Source organism: Protopterus annectens, chromosome 15.part0 (genome assembly GCF_019279795.1).
Source record: "Protopterus annectens isolate FY-2018-M chromosome 15.part0, PAN1.0, whole genome shotgun sequence".
Taxonomy (NCBI): domain Eukaryota; kingdom Metazoa; phylum Chordata; order Ceratodontiformes; family Protopteridae; genus Protopterus; species Protopterus annectens.
Window position 1 is genome coordinate 302,940,124 of NC_056749.1, and position 15,474 is coordinate 302,955,597.

Genomic DNA, 15,474 nt, shown 5'->3' on the forward strand with positions numbered 1-15,474 from the left:
ACCACAATTTGGGGACATAAGATTCCTGTATGGATCTATTGATGAGAATGCTGATGAGGATGGCGATACCATCTGCAACAAGCTTTAGAAAGAGTGAGGGAATATTGTCGGGGGCATTAGAGCAAGGTTTAAGTCTGGAGAGGAGCGTTTTGATGTAGGAGGTTGAGATGGGTTTTAGAGAAAAAGTGGGGGGAGGATTGGGAGTGGAGGGTTGAGGAGTGGAAGGGGAGGTGGGATTGAGCAGAGGGGAGGAGATGTGGTTGGGGAAGGTCTTAGTAAGTTCAGCTATAGAGTTGGTAAAGGAGTTAAAAAGGGTGGCAATTTCTGTGTCAGTTTTATTGTTGTCAGGACAGGGATTGGTTTTGGTACCTGGGTGCAAAAGAGAGTTGATGGAGTTCCAGAATTGTTTGGGATTTTTGGAGTGGGTGGACTGTAGTTTAGTGTAATAAAATTTTTTATTTTTTGTAAAAAGCTTTTTGGTTAGATTGCGGAGTTGCTTATATTTAAGAAGGGTAGCAGGGTGTTTATTTTTGTTGTAAAATTTCCAGATCTTGTCTCTTTGTAGCATAAGTGCTTTGGTGTCTTTTGTTAGCCATGGGGCGGAATTGGGTTTTATTCGTTTTGTTCTAGGTGGTGCTTGGGTGTTTAGGATGCCTAGGAAGGTTGTGTTGAAGAAGTCTAAGGCCTTATCGAGTGGAAGAGTTTTTAGGTTGGCCCAATTTGTTAAAGTGTTTCAGACAATATAGAAGGATTGAAGTTTGTAAGATGACGAGTGTGGGTATATTGGTGTTGGTGAGGGGCGGAGTGGGTAGCTCGGTGAATGAAGGCTGGGAGATGGTCACTCATGGTGTCTGGTAATATACCAGAGTGAGAGATCTTATTAGGGTGGGAGACTAAGATCCAGTCCAGAGTGGACCCTGGGGGTTGTTTCTATTGGTTCTGGTAATGCCGTTTGTTAGCTGAGTGAAATTAAAAAGATTAATAGGTAGGGAGGGATTGTTGTTATTGGTTCTATTCTAGTCAATGTTCACGTCACCTAATATGTATGTCTCAAGTTTAATGTTAGTTGAGGCCCATAAAAGAATGTTTTCGAGAGTGGTGGTATTATTTCCAGGGGGGATGTAGATGGCCATGACACAAATACTTTTATAATTATTCATGTTGAGAATTCCTATGACTAGTTCAGCATTGTCGAACTGTGGAATAGGGTTCTGGCAAGGACAGAGGTTCAATAGGCAATTATAAATTAAGGCTACTCCTCCTCCTTTTTTGTTTTGGCGGTCACATCTGAGTACTTGAAAGCCAGGAGGTAGAATCTCGGAGTCAGTAATGTCGGGTTTTAGCCATGTCTCTGAGACTGCTACTGTATCTGGTAGAGTTTGATTTAGCCAAGCATGGAAGAGTGCTATTTTGTTTTTTACACTCTGGGTGTTAATGGTAATTAGCTTGAGGTATTTGTGGTTGGTACTATTTGGAGAGGTAGAGGAAGCGAGAGTGGTACTAGTCTTGGGTCCGGGGTTGGGGTGAATGTCTCCTGCTAGGGCATGCCAATTAGAGGAAGGAGCAGGACTTTTGGTGTGCAACTTAGTTCGTGGGAAGAACAATTTCACTTTGGGTATATGAAGCTTTATTGAAGAGGGTAGGAGTTTGTTTAAAATAGTGAAGTGGGTTAGGTTGAACTAGAGAGGATGATATGTTGGGAAAGTGAGACGTGATGGGGTGAGGATGGGGGAGAGTAGAAGAGTTGGGGGAAAGGAGGGGGTAGTTTGTAAGAGGAGTAGGAGGTGACATTGAAGACAGTTATTAGGAGAGGAATGCTTATAGAGGAGATGAGGAAAGTCAGTGGAAGTAGAGTAGTCATTCTTAATAAAAGTAAATTGAGTTTGGATTAAAGATTAAATTAAGTTAATTTATTAGTAAGTGAGAGGTTATGGACTGTATAATTAGTGAAGCTGCTGTATAGGAAACAGTAAAGTGAGGAATCAGAGTAAGTAAAGGGTGAGGTGGGTTGTTGAGCAGGAAGATGGAGTCAGTGGCCTGGAAGTTGTGATTGGGTAGGAAGGAAAGAGGGAGGGGTTTGATGTAAATAAATTTAACTATACTGGGTAGGTAGTATGTAGCGGACATAGGGATTGGACAACTGTGGCATTTCGAGTTTTTGAATTTCGCAGTTTAGGGCATTCGGTGTATTTGCGTTTCGCGGAATATGTGTCAGCGTTTAGGTGTTTGGGTAAGTAAACATTCGAGATTTTGATATAGACCCCTTATACATGCATAGCTGCCCTGCATAGTACTTACATGAGCAAATAAGCAATTGTGCAAGTAGGCACATCTGTGCAGGGCAACTAATACACAGATGTGCAACATGCAGTCAGTTAAAAGGTCACACTCCACATCATGCAGTCTTGTGAGAACTGAACATGTGAACTCAGAGCAATATATCTCATAAACAAAGCAGTGTATTAGCTAGGCTGTGCATGTCCATGGCAAAATGACAGAAATCTCCACAGAAATCTATGTAGCCTTACAGTATTTGCAACTATCAGATGCATAAAAGGGAAGGAAGGACGGGAGTGTATAGGAGAGTGAAAAAAAGGAAAATGAGTGAATGCAGGTGTGCATGAATGGTGTAAGCAGGCAGCTTATTTTTTGTGAGGTTAGGGTCCTTTTTTTTTTTTTTTTTTACTTTATATAAAGAGGAGGGAAGAAATGGAAGATGAAAGCGGGCAGACAATGTGCAGGGGCAGACAAAAACGGAGTAGTGCAGACAAGTGGGGTGGATGTGTACACCTGAGGATGGAGACAATGGCTGGACAGAGACAGAGGTTAGACAAATGCTTATTGGATTAAGGATTGGAAAACCACACAGAAATGCACGGAATGAAACAAGAGGAAAGGGGCAAACATGGCTGAGTATAGGGTGAAGTAAAAATAATGTGCCATCTGCTGCCCCAACCCAGAGGGACATTGCAGTGATCTGTCACCATGTTTTGGCTCAGGATGGACAGTGGTATGGATTTATAGCCTTCCTTGGCCTATTAGTAGGACATGGGCCAGCCAGGTAAGCAGATCTGCTCTGTGCTTAAGGAGGACTCTGATTTTGGCCATCCATTTGCCCACTGCTGTCTCCATTGTAGTATCTAACATTTGCTGCAGATACAGCTAAGTCATGTCAGGCAGACGTTCGGGCTGCATACTGATGAGAGACCAGGACTTCCTTCCAGGCACTCCCAGTATTATTACCCTTGTGCTCCTCAGCAAGGGCAGGCTGTGGATCATATCTGTGTTGTGAGCATCTTTTATCCTGGCCTGTATTGAGCACAGTGGGAAGTTTGCCATAAGTGAATCTGTCCTTGCCTTAGACTGAATTTATTCATGCCAGCATGGCTGGCCACAAACCTTTCCTGTCTGCTGTAGTTGATCACATGATTATTGTAATTTTTTTCTGCTCAGGCAAATCAGAGAACTATAATAAATGTAAGTTAGAATGTCAAAAGAACAGACAAGTCACAGAGCCATACATATGTCCCATTAGCCATGTGAAAAGCAGCAGGACAAGTCTGCTTCTCCAAGCATGCATTAATATATTGCAATGAAAATGGCAAGTTTATACACAGAAGCGTACCCAAGTAGTATTCAGGCACCACAAGATGGACAGGTATAACATCACCCCATAATAGTTTCCTGCGAAATGCACATTAAATGCGATTGGTATAATTATTTAAGACAAGAAAGATATCATGTATGACATAGGCCATATTACATTTATATAAATGACAGTAAACCATAGAGACACAACCTCAATTGGAAACATTATATATATATATATATATATATATATATATATATATATATATATATATTTTTTATTTATTTTACATTTGTTGACCGGGCTAGTCCAGCTGGATATATGTCCATTTTCAGCAGAGGCCCGGGGAGAAAAGCTCCTCGAAAACACAGTAAAATTTATATAAAAATAATATTTAACAGATACAGGTACAATACAAAATTAAGCAATTTTATACATGATAGATTTTACAGATGTGGGTACATTAAATATATAAGCAAATATTTTCACTTCAAAGCATGTCTGCTTACAGAATCATATGACTTATAACATTTGTTAGTTATAGGTAGGTAATGTTGAAGACATTTTAGGGGTATTGATGAAGACATTTTAATAATATATGAGGTCCGTTATCTTTATGGTTTTCAATAGGCAATTAGTATATACAGTTAATGAGACAGGTGTCTTTGTGAAAAAAGAATGTGTAGTTAGTATGGATTCACACAGGGACATAACCAATGGGATTTAAGGTAGGTTTTCAGCTTGCTTTTAAAATATACATTCCAAACCATACCGACACAACTGTAGCTGCAAACATTATACATCACTTTTGACATATCAAATGTAGTTGGTATGTTGACCCTTTTCAGCCATAACTCGGGCTCCTAAAGCCCACAGACATTCGTTTGTTTACAACTGAGTGTGCATATATTCAGTTGATTATTGTTTTGCATACAGTAAATTAGTAGTTAAAACAATAAATGGACAATTTAACTACTTCTGGATGTCAGTTTTAGAGGTACCTTTAAATAGTGATTTGTGGCTGTTGCATGTAACTAGCTGGAACACAGCACACACCCCACATGAAAAATGGTAGAAGCACTTTCCACTTACTAGTTTTCCTTCTAGCCACCATAAGGTCCAAGCTAATGCTTGCATAACCTACACACGTTGGTCCATTTATTCAGCTGATAGAAGAAGTGGGCATCGCCAGGCTAGGTGAGAGCCATATGGCCCATTTGTTCCTGGGCAAGAGTGGAATAATATGGATCAGGCCTGCTGTTTTTCCTGCTTTTGAAGCCTGTCTTTTCCTCCCCTAGGATGTTTGCAGTTTCAATATAGCTGCTTCATTAGGGAAAGGAGGAGGAGGAGTATGTGCTCGCACAAATGCCTTCTGTGTCCTTGGCTCAGCAGGGGGGGGGGGTCCCTGTCTGGTGCAGCATGAGCCAACACAGCTTCTGCAGGAGGGCTTTATATCCCAGCTGCTTCAAGGTGACACCACTGCCTGCCACATGTCTGGCAGTCTTCTTCCACCAACCATGACTGAGGTGTGGTGGTAGATGTTCATCCTCCACCACCACCTGGCCCTTCAGGTACCAGTGCTGCTAATTGAACATGGGTTGTCTGGGCCATAGTCAGGTCTTCATCTCTGTATGTGATGGGGGTCTACTTTTGAAATTGTAAGTGGTAATACTTCAGAGATTTGTTAATTGACTGCTTGACAGCTTTTTTTTTTGTATTATAGTATATTGTAACCCCACGGCCTGGAGTGCATCTACTTTGATAAGTTCTTTGTTTAATGGTGGTATCTGATAATTTTTCATAAATGTGTTAAACTTGGAGTTTTCATGACTCTTCATTAGTATATGCTTATTGTAAGTAATTTAATGTACTGATTAAAAATTATTGTGTTATATTTGCTAAAATATCAATTTTACATGGATGACCTTGTGCTTAATGGTGTCACAAAAGGTTTTTCGGCTGCTTCTAAAGATGAAAAAATTTTTTCAGGGATGGGTTGGGTTTCCTAGATTGTCATATCTGTTGTGTGTTATTACATTGATGTTCACCTTTTGATGTTTATCTTCCCATGTTTAGGTCCTTTAAAATATTACTATATTATATTATATATAACAAGTTCTGGATGTAGCAGAACCGTTTCTATTTCCAGGTGCTGATTTTATTCAGTTAGTCACAGGTAGGAAAATAATTTGTATGCGTGTGTTTTTTTTTAGGTGGCAGTGGAAAAGCTTTTGAAGATGAAGGCACAGTCAGAATCTTCTTGTGGACCTGGCTGTTCTGCTGTGAAACATGCCCATGAGAGTTCTCCACGGCTGAGCCCTCTGCAAGACCCCCATGCAGAATTTGGATTTGGAATTGCCAGCCATCTCCTTCAAATGGGTAGTAGTGGACTGCAACCAGGGTCAGGGATTTCAACTGAGAGCCCTTCTGTGCCTCTGCCAAAGATGTACCAGGAGCTGTATGACTTTTTTGGTGATAGTCTAGCTATCCGCTTTGGTACTGGGTCTGGTGGTGAGCCTCGGGACAAAGAATGTGGGAATGTCAAGGTGATGGAAATAAAAAAGGAACCTCCCTCTTTTGCAGCAGTTGATCCTGTTAGAAAGATGCCACAACTGACAGCAAACGCAACTGTAAGTCCTCGAGGTGAAGAGAGCCCTAAGGCAGACCAACCACCAGGAAGACCAGGCTTTCAGCGTTCTGCTAGTTTACAGAGATCAAAATCTACCACCCGACAGGGACATCGCACTGGATTGAGAGATGCCTTTCAGAAATCTCGCTTTGTGCACCGTGTCCCTCATTTCAACTTTATTATTGCTGGGCGCCAGACAGGTCGTAGATGTAAAGGGCGTTTGTTTCAAACTTGTTTCCCACAGTACCATGGACCAAGTCATGCTTCACGCTATACACAAAAACTACCTATGATTGGGAGGATAAGCAAGCCTGTCAAGAGATGGACATGCTCCGAATATTCGTTGTACCTTCCTTTATAAAATAATAAATAAAATGGACTTAGACCTAGTTTAATTAAAGAAGTCAGATTATTTTTCTTCTTATTTGATCTGCATATCGTATAACCTGGTCTGATACAAGTTCTTTTCACTGCTAGATTGTTGAGATTTCTTTTGGCAGTTTGGCAGTTTTTCTCTTCAGCGTGTACTGTTGGAGAGCAAATTCTTTTTCTGCCACTACATGCAGTAAAGTGGTGAACCTAGCAGAGCTTTTAATTGACTTACCTGGGATACATGGGTGTGATCATACAGAGTAATCTCAATGCAGGAACAGATGGTCATTTTTAACATAGGGTCTATATTAGATCACCCAATGCTTATGTTAGCGAACGGTGATTAATCGACCCCATGTAAGCGAAAGCTTACAAATCCGAACTGTCAGAACAGCGATTTTTTTCCAAATCGTTGTTCCAACAAAAAAAAACAAAAAAAAAAAAAACAAAACACTTTAATACATGATATTAAGTGGGGGACTTCACCCCCCACATCCCCCCTACTTAAATATATCAACTCCGAGACTGTACTACAGTTCTGAAAACAGCAAACTACCGAAGCGGCCAAGTGAATTCTTTCCCAGGGAAAGAATTCGCTTACATGCCACTTTGATATTTTGTCGTTTCAGCATTTACAGCTCGACCAAGTTGCATTCGCTAACCTGCGTCTTCGGTCAGCTGATAGGGAACCCTTAACATAGTGTCATTTTTTTCTTAAAACTTTGCATTTGAAGTAAGTGAGATCACAGAACTGGGGGGATAAGGACATTTCTCCTTACCCTCAAGAGTGCGATCTCAGTTTTGGAATATTTGAAGATGTTGAAGAGTGGAGGATGTAGGGGGTTTTGCTACCTTCAAGAATATTTTTTTCTGTATATTTTTGTTAAAGTTGACCGTTGTCTTAACCATTTTGTTATACCACGATTGGGTCTAGTATAGAGTTCTGTTAAGTGAGAAAGCAAATGTAGTGCATCACAACAGATTCATGCATTACTATAACAGATTGACAGCCTCCCTGTGGGTAGCAGGGTGGAAACCTGAGTAAAAATCTGGCTGCGTAATAGGTTACAACTCTCCCACTGTTACATTGACACACTTTCCTCATACACATTACTAAACTCTAGCATACAGTACTACATTTAATATTCCATTGAAATCCACCACAAGCACAGTGGTTCTCATTTCTGTTTTAAAAACATTAAATTAATCTTAACCACTGTTTTGCTCAACTGGGCTGTTCCTCAGTTACATACACAGTGATCAGAAAATATTGTGGTGTCAAATGAGATAAATGCTATGATGTCATTGTGTACTGCAGGCTAGTTTTTATAAGCAGCTGACATGTAATGTTACCTACCTTCTCCCTACCTCTGTTTTTTTTTCCCCAGTTGGACATTCAAAGTCAACAAATAGAAATAAATCTATTTCATTACAGAGGTGGTGTTTTGAAAGAGTGCATTCATGGCTGCTTGAGGGTATTTATGTGCACTTCATCTAGGACGGCTTTGGCAACCTTATTGACATTAGGAGTACTTTTATATGAGGGCTTTGCCTCCAGTGACATTGTGTAAAAACATCTCTCGCATACCATATCAGTTCATAGGTAGGTACTAGGCTATCGGCCCAAGGGCCTAAGCAAGCCTAGCCAACAAGGTTCCCTGGCTTACGTCACCCAAGAAAGTTAATTTCCTGTGCTCCTGTCAAGCAGAGCCACAGAAGTGATCCCCGGAGTGTATTTCCTATTTGCCATCCACTCATCAAGATTTTTCTTGGAGTGCTAATGAGGAACTTTGCTTGACATAGATGGGTAGCTTATTCTAGAGTATAGGAAGTCTCTTGGACAGGAATCTAGCCCTCCAGCATGTCCTGTTTATTGTGGTGACAAGGTTTAGGTCCCTAGAGCGAGTAGCTCAGAGGGATTGGGATTTCTTTAGGTGTAGCATGTCCAACAGCTCTGGGTTTAACATAGCTTTATATGTATATGTTAGCCAGAGATCTCTTCGGAGTAGGCGATATGTTACAGAGTAAAGCTGGAGATGTTCTTCGTGTTTCACTGTAGCAGTCATGTTTGGGTAATCTGCTGGCAGGTTGCCCTCAGTCAGCCTGATTAACAAAGTCGTGGGTCCTGCATCAGTTGCTGTCCCTTCTTCCATGACGTCAGGTTGTCAGGGGTATAAAACATGCAGCCGATGCCATTACATCAGTCTTTCTTGCTGCGCGGTGCCCGAAGCAGAAGCAGTTCACAAGTGCCGGTCGTCCGACTCCTGAAATTTTCGTTTTCGAGTTTCAGATCCGAAGTCTTCAACTAAAACGCTAAGTACCCCATTGGGGAAACTTTTTCTTGCTCCTTACCGATGTCAGTAAAAGTTAATAATTGCATTACTTGTGGGAAGCAAATACCTCGTAAGGATTTCCATTTGTACTGTATTCCTTGCCTAGGCCCTGACCATGACGTACCTTGCTGTCGGTTCTGTGCTTTATTTAATCAACGCACTATTAAATGTCGGTACATTTTTGCTTCTATATATTTTGGCTCACTCTTTAATTATCCGGAAATGTCATCGGTTAGCAATCCGACTACTGGAATACCTAAAAAACACAAAGAAAAAGACAGGCCGTTGAGGTCCAAAACTGCCAAGGAAGCTTCTCCTAAGCCAGTCGCCAGTTCGCCTGTACTCAATGAGGCGCTTTCGCAGCCCCTGATACCCACTAATTCTGATTCACAGTCCTCTACTGAGTCATTCGGAGTCCGGTATGCCACGAGATGCTTCAATTATGGAACCTGCGGATGTCTCTACCTTGGATGGGTCCGGAGCCGCTGTGCAGGCACCGGCTTCTGAGGGTGTTTTCAGGCCTACAGATTTGTATATTAGACCAACGCCATCTTCAAAACTAAGGCCAAAATCTTGACCTATGTCTAAAAAACCGATGCCTAGACCACATGTGCAGGCCCCTATGCCTGAGAAACAAATCAAAATGGCTGAAGATTTAATTACTCTGATCAGGGGTAGTCAAACCCCCCCCCCCCCTAAGAGGCCTAGGCAAGATATTGACTATGAATCTTCTGAACAGGATTCTATTTCTTCTGATTCTTCTAATGAACAGGAATTGTCTATACCTACTTATGAGGACTCTGATGCAGAAGATTCCATTTCTTCTGCTTCTCCCCCTGAGGATTTTTTTTTTTTGGGTAAACTTTGCATACCTTAAGGGAACATTTCCACTGGGAAAGTCAAGATTTTTCTGAATCTAAAAAGAGACTTAGGGATTTTCTTCATCTTCCTCAGTATAGGCCTTTGGCTATACCTCCTGTTCTAGACATTGTTGATGATGTTTTTTCAGACTCTAGTATGGCTCCTGATTCTCTGCCTCCGGCTCCTTGTAAGCCAGACAGGTACTACAGGGTTCTTGACTCCCACAAATTCCTTTTCAAAAATCCTGTTGTGGATCCTGAAACCATTTCTCAGGGTCCTAAGGGCATTAAGGCTTCTACTGCTAAAAATCTGACCCCTTCTGATAGAGATTCCAGGGCGCTGGATAGATGGGGTAAGAAGATCTACACTTCTGCAACACTGGCAATCAGGGCTTTAAACTGTCAATTTCATATGCTTAAATATCAACAGCATATCATGGGACTGCTTAAATAGAAAATGATGTTAATTTCTGACTGTGTGGAAAATAAAGATTTACAAGATCTATTGCATTCAGCTGAACAAGTTGGAAAACATACTTTGCAGTGTGGTTTTGATTCTTTGGAGGCCTCTTGAATGGCTGCTGTAACTGGGTCTGTGCTAAGAAGGCATGCTTGGCTCAAAGAGCAAACTCTGCCTGATCATGTTAAAGCAAAATTGTTGGATGCTCCTTTACAACAGGACCGTCTCTTTTGTAGTAAGGCTGAAGAAGTTCTAAAAAAGATGGAAGTTAAAGCTAAATCTATGCAAACTGTGAAAGATTTCTTACAAGTGCAACCACCAAGATTTAGTAGGCACTGGCCTACTAAGAACTGGTCCTTTCCAGATGTTCTTCGTGTTTCACTGTGGCAGTCATTACATTTGTGTAATCTGCTGGCAGGTTGCCCTCCGTCGGCCTGATTAACAAAGTCTTGGGTCCTGCATCGGTTGCTGTCCCTTCTTCCATGACGTCAGGTCGTCAGGGGTATAAAACATGCAGCCGACGCCATTACATCAGTCTTTCTTGCCGCGTGGTGCCCGAAGCAGAAGCAGTTCACAAGTGCCAGTCGGCAGACTCCTGAAACCTTCGAGAGCCACTCAAGTCAAACCCAGACATTCCAAAGGCACAAGGTTTCAGTCCCAAGGGACTTTCAGAACAAAACAACAGGGTGCCTCCTCTTCCAAATCTGGAAACAAGACACCTCCCTATGGTAAGCAGTCTCAATGACTTCCCTTTACACTTACCAAGCACTTAACTTTTAGCCGCCCCTTTGGGGGGAAAACTGGCTCTTCATGCAAGAAACTGGCAACTTATAACCCAGGACAAATGTGGTTTAAATATAGTATCCCAGGGATAGAGATTTCATTTCCACACATTGCCAATTCCAAACGGATGGCAGGACCTGCCCCCAAATCAGTGGGCAGAGGCCCAGAAACAAGTACATTCCCTCATGAACATGGGGGCTATTCAACCAGTACCAGAAGAGGAAAAGGGACAAGGCTTCTATTCAAGACTTTTCCTGGTACCCAGAAAAGACAAATCATGGTATCCAATTCTGGACTTATCTACTCTAAACACCTTTCTGGACATTCCAAAATTCAAGATGCTGACTCTTCACCAGTTACTTCCTGTGCTAGGCAAAGATGCCTGGTTGGCAGATCTAGATTTAAAAGAGGCTTACCTGCATATCCCAATCAGGGAATCTTGCAGAAGATATTTCCGCTTCAAAGCAGGCTACTTGCATTACCAGTTCTCTGCACTGCCCTTTGGCTTATCTACTGCGCCCAGGGTCTTTACAAAGTGCCTGGCTCCAGTAATTGCATTTTGCAGGCAAAGAAATATTCAAATATATCCATACCTGAATGATTGTCTAATTCAGGCAGAAAACAAGGACATTCTTCTAAAACATCTGGTGTTTGTAAAAAGAGCTCTAACTTGTCTAGGGTACACTATAAACAAAAAGAAATCACAACTGGTACCCTCTCAAAAAATTACACTCCTGTGTGCAAGCTTGAATACAACTGCCCAGATGGCTTTCCTTATGCCAGAAAAAAACAAATTCATTTGGTGACTTACTTCAAACAGGTGGCCACAAAAACCCTGCTATCTGCAAGCCTTGGGGTTCATGGCCTCCTGCATTCTTCTAATTCCATATGCAAGACTGCATATGAGGAAACTTCAGTGGTACTTAAAAAGTTTATGGAGTCAGCATTGTCAGAGCCTGGAAACGATTCCTATCATACCTTGCCTGCAACTAGAGTTCAAGTGGTGGGCAGAGGCCTGCCTCCAAAACAAAGGACTGTCATTCACACCACCCCCTGCTGCCCAAACCCTAACTACAGACACATCAGACTATGCTTGGGGGGCTCATCTGGCAGGGAAGTGCATTCAGGGCAAGAGCCCAAATCAAATGCACCTTCATATCAATCAAAAAGAAATGCTAGTTGTACAGAATGCAATGACAGCCTTCAAGGACTACCTTCATTCAAGGCAATTACTGATAGACAGACAACACCACGGTTATGTGGTACATAAACAAGCAGGGGGTACACACTCCTACCCCCTTTGCAAACTAGCCATGGCATTCTGGAACACGGCCTTGACCTATCAAGTACAACTACAAGCTCAATTCCTGCCAGGAAAGCTGAATACTCTGGCAGACGAACTAAGCAGAAAACTCATGGACCCTCACGAATGGAAACTGGAACCACGGATTTTCAACATGTTGACATGCAAATGGGGGAGCCCAGACATAGATCTTTTTGCCTCACCCCAAAACTGTCAGTTGGACAGATTTTGTACAATAACCATAACATTGGAAAGTAGATGCTCTGTCCTTCAGCTGGAAAAACCTATCAGTCTATGACTTTCCCCCTCTGCCTCTGTTCTCCAAAGTTCTACTAAAAGTCAAACAGGACAAACCAAAAATTATTTTGATTGCTCCAGACTGGCCTTGCCAACACTGGTACCCACTCCGCAGTGTGTCACGCCTTCCACCATGGCACCTGCCTCAGACACCTTACTTACTGTCTCAGCAGAACAAACAAACTCTGTTCACTCAGCTCCAAACTTTGAATCTTGCAGCGTGGCTACTCACCTAAATTCACCCTTAGCATCCCTCAGCAAACCTGTGATGGATGTCATTTTGGAGGCGAGAAGACCTACTACTAGAAAATCTTATGCTGACAAAGGGAAAAGATTCTGTGCCTGGAATCAATCTCAAGGGATAGGCACAGCAGTGCCCAACATTACTCAGATTTTGCAATACCTAACTGAGATGCTTCACAAGGGCATGTCCTTTTCTTCCATAAAAATCTATGCCTCAGCCATTTCAGCTTATTACAACACAGAACCCTCCTCTCTTCTCTCATCCTCTGTTAAAGCAGTATTTCAGAGGGGCCAAAAACTTAAGACCACCCAGGAGAGCTCCCACCCCTGCCTGGGACCTCAATTTTGTATTGGAGAAACTCGCTGTCCCTCCTTTCAAGCCAGCTGCTACTGCAGACTTAAAATTTCTCTCCTGGAAAACAGCTTTCCTTTTAGCAGTCACTTCAGCTAGAAGTATTTCCGAATTACAGGCTTTTATGGCAGTGGAGCCTTTCATCATTTTTCATGCGGACAGGGTATCTCTCAGGACCAATCCATCCTTCATGCCTAAGGTGGTATGCAGTGTGGCTCTTAATCAGACCATTCATTTGTCAGCTTTCTTTCTCTATCCACAGAACAAGGTGGAGCGGATTCTGCATTCATTGGATGTACACAGACAACTTAGATTTTACTTAAACAGGACTAAATCTCAAAGAAAATCTGAACAACTGCTGGTGGCATTTGCTGCAGGGGCAGAGGGAAAGGCTATTTCAAAGCAAACCATTTCCAAATGGATAAGCCATTGTATTCGTTTCTGCTATATGCACCATGAAAAAACTATCCCCCAGGGGATCAGATCCCATTCTACCAGGGCTGCATCTACTTCAGCAGCCTTTCTCAGAGGTGTTCCTACCAGGGACATTCTAGAAGCTGCTACCATTTTTCTCTAAATCCAGAGCTGGCTTTGCCACTGCTGTCCTGCAGGGCCTTATAGCTGGTCCTAATGTTGGATAATTCCCTCCACCCAACCATAGCTTTGGGAATCTACCCAAATGTATTGACTGCAACAGTGAAACACGAAGAACATAGTACAGTTGTGTACACTTACCATAAATGTAGATGTTCGAGTGTATTCACTGTTGCAGTCCTGGTTACCCTCCCTCCAGCCCCTATTTTTCACTGGCTATACCTCTACTTTCTTTCACTATGCTTAAAAGCCCTTTTGGTGTATTTGCTTTTGGTTGGAGGTATATTTTTTGTGTTTTTAATTTTATTTGCTCCCCATTTGGGGGGCAGCTGACATCTGGGGCAAGAAAAAAACTAATGTAATGGTGTCAGCTGCGTGTTTTAATACCCCTGACGACCTGACGTCCTGACGTCATGAAAGAAGGGACAGCAACCGACTCAGGATCCAAGACTTTGTTAATCAGGCCGACTGAGGGCAACCTGCCAGCAGATTACCCAAATGTAATGACTGCAACAGTGAGTACATTCGAACATCTACATTTATGGTAAGTGTACACAACTGTACTTTTTTGAGACGGTCAGTGTAGGGCATCTGTTTGAGGCCAGTAATCCTCTGTGAGGTACTTTTGTGGCCGTTCCAGCTGCTGCAGATGGCTTGTGAGGTACATTCCAAAAGGGGCGTTGTACTTCTATAATGGGTCTAATGAGTGCCAAGTAGAGGGGAACAATGACCTCTTTTTTCCTGGATGAGAACCCTTTTGTGATGAAGTGTGCCACATAGAAGGATTTCCTGACTACTGTGGTGATGTGATTATCAAAGGAGAGACTACTGTCCACCTGGGTCCCAAGGTCTCTTATCACACATTCGCCATTAAGTAGACTGCCATTTATGTGGTAGTTCATGGGTTCAGAGTTTTTACCAAAGGGGATGACAGTGCACGTTTTGGCATTGAGCTTGAGGCCATGCCTCTGACACCAGGCATCTGTCTCAGTGAGGCCCTACTGTAGGATGTCCACATCATTTGGGGACTCGTCTATGGCTCCTAGTTTGCAGTCATCTGCGAACTTCATTAGCCAGTGGCCTTCTGTGTTAGCCTGTACTTCAGAGAAATAGATACCAAACAGGAGAAGTCCCAGGACTGAACCCTGTAGTACTCCACTTGTCACTGGTTTGAAGTCAGATTTGGAGTCTGCAACTTTTACAGTGTGGGTTTTGTCAGTGAATGAGTTGGCAACCCATCTTGTGATGTAGGGATTTATACCTAGTTTAGTGAGTTTAGCTATAATTCCAGAATGGGGGATTGTGTCGAAAGCCTTGGCAAGGTCAAGATAGGCTGTGTGAACCACCTTACCCTCTGTGGCTTTGGTAACTGCCTCAAAGAAGTCGATCAGCTTCAGAAGGCATGATCTGCCTTTCACAAGCCCAAAATGGGTGGGGTGCAGAGTTTGGAGGTTACCAATGTCTTTGCCTGAGTTCCATGATGATACGATGTTCATCGTGTTTCACTGTTGCAGTCATTACACTTGGGGTATCCTGCTGGCAGGCTACCCACAGTCTGCCTGAATTCCAAAGTCCTGGTCCGGCGTCAGTTGCTGTCACTTCTTCCCTGACATCAGTGCGCCAGGGGTATACAAGATGCAGCCGATGCCATTTTCTTCA

General features: G+C 42.6%; 1 protein-coding gene across 2 annotated transcripts in view; it reads left to right on the forward strand.

The window, feature by feature from the left end:
• TAF6L (TATA-box binding protein associated factor 6 like) overlaps nt 1–6,613 on the forward strand; it is a gene marked incomplete in the record, with an annotated part of 985,055 nt that extends 978,442 nt beyond the window's left edge. For both annotated transcript variants that reach the window (XM_044057070.1, XM_044057071.1), the window contains 1 exon segment: nt 5,803–6,613. In XM_044057070.1, coding sequence (XP_043913005.1) covers nt 5,803–6,579 — 777 coding nt within the window.
• Nucleotides 6,614–15,474: the final 8,861 nt, after the last annotated feature.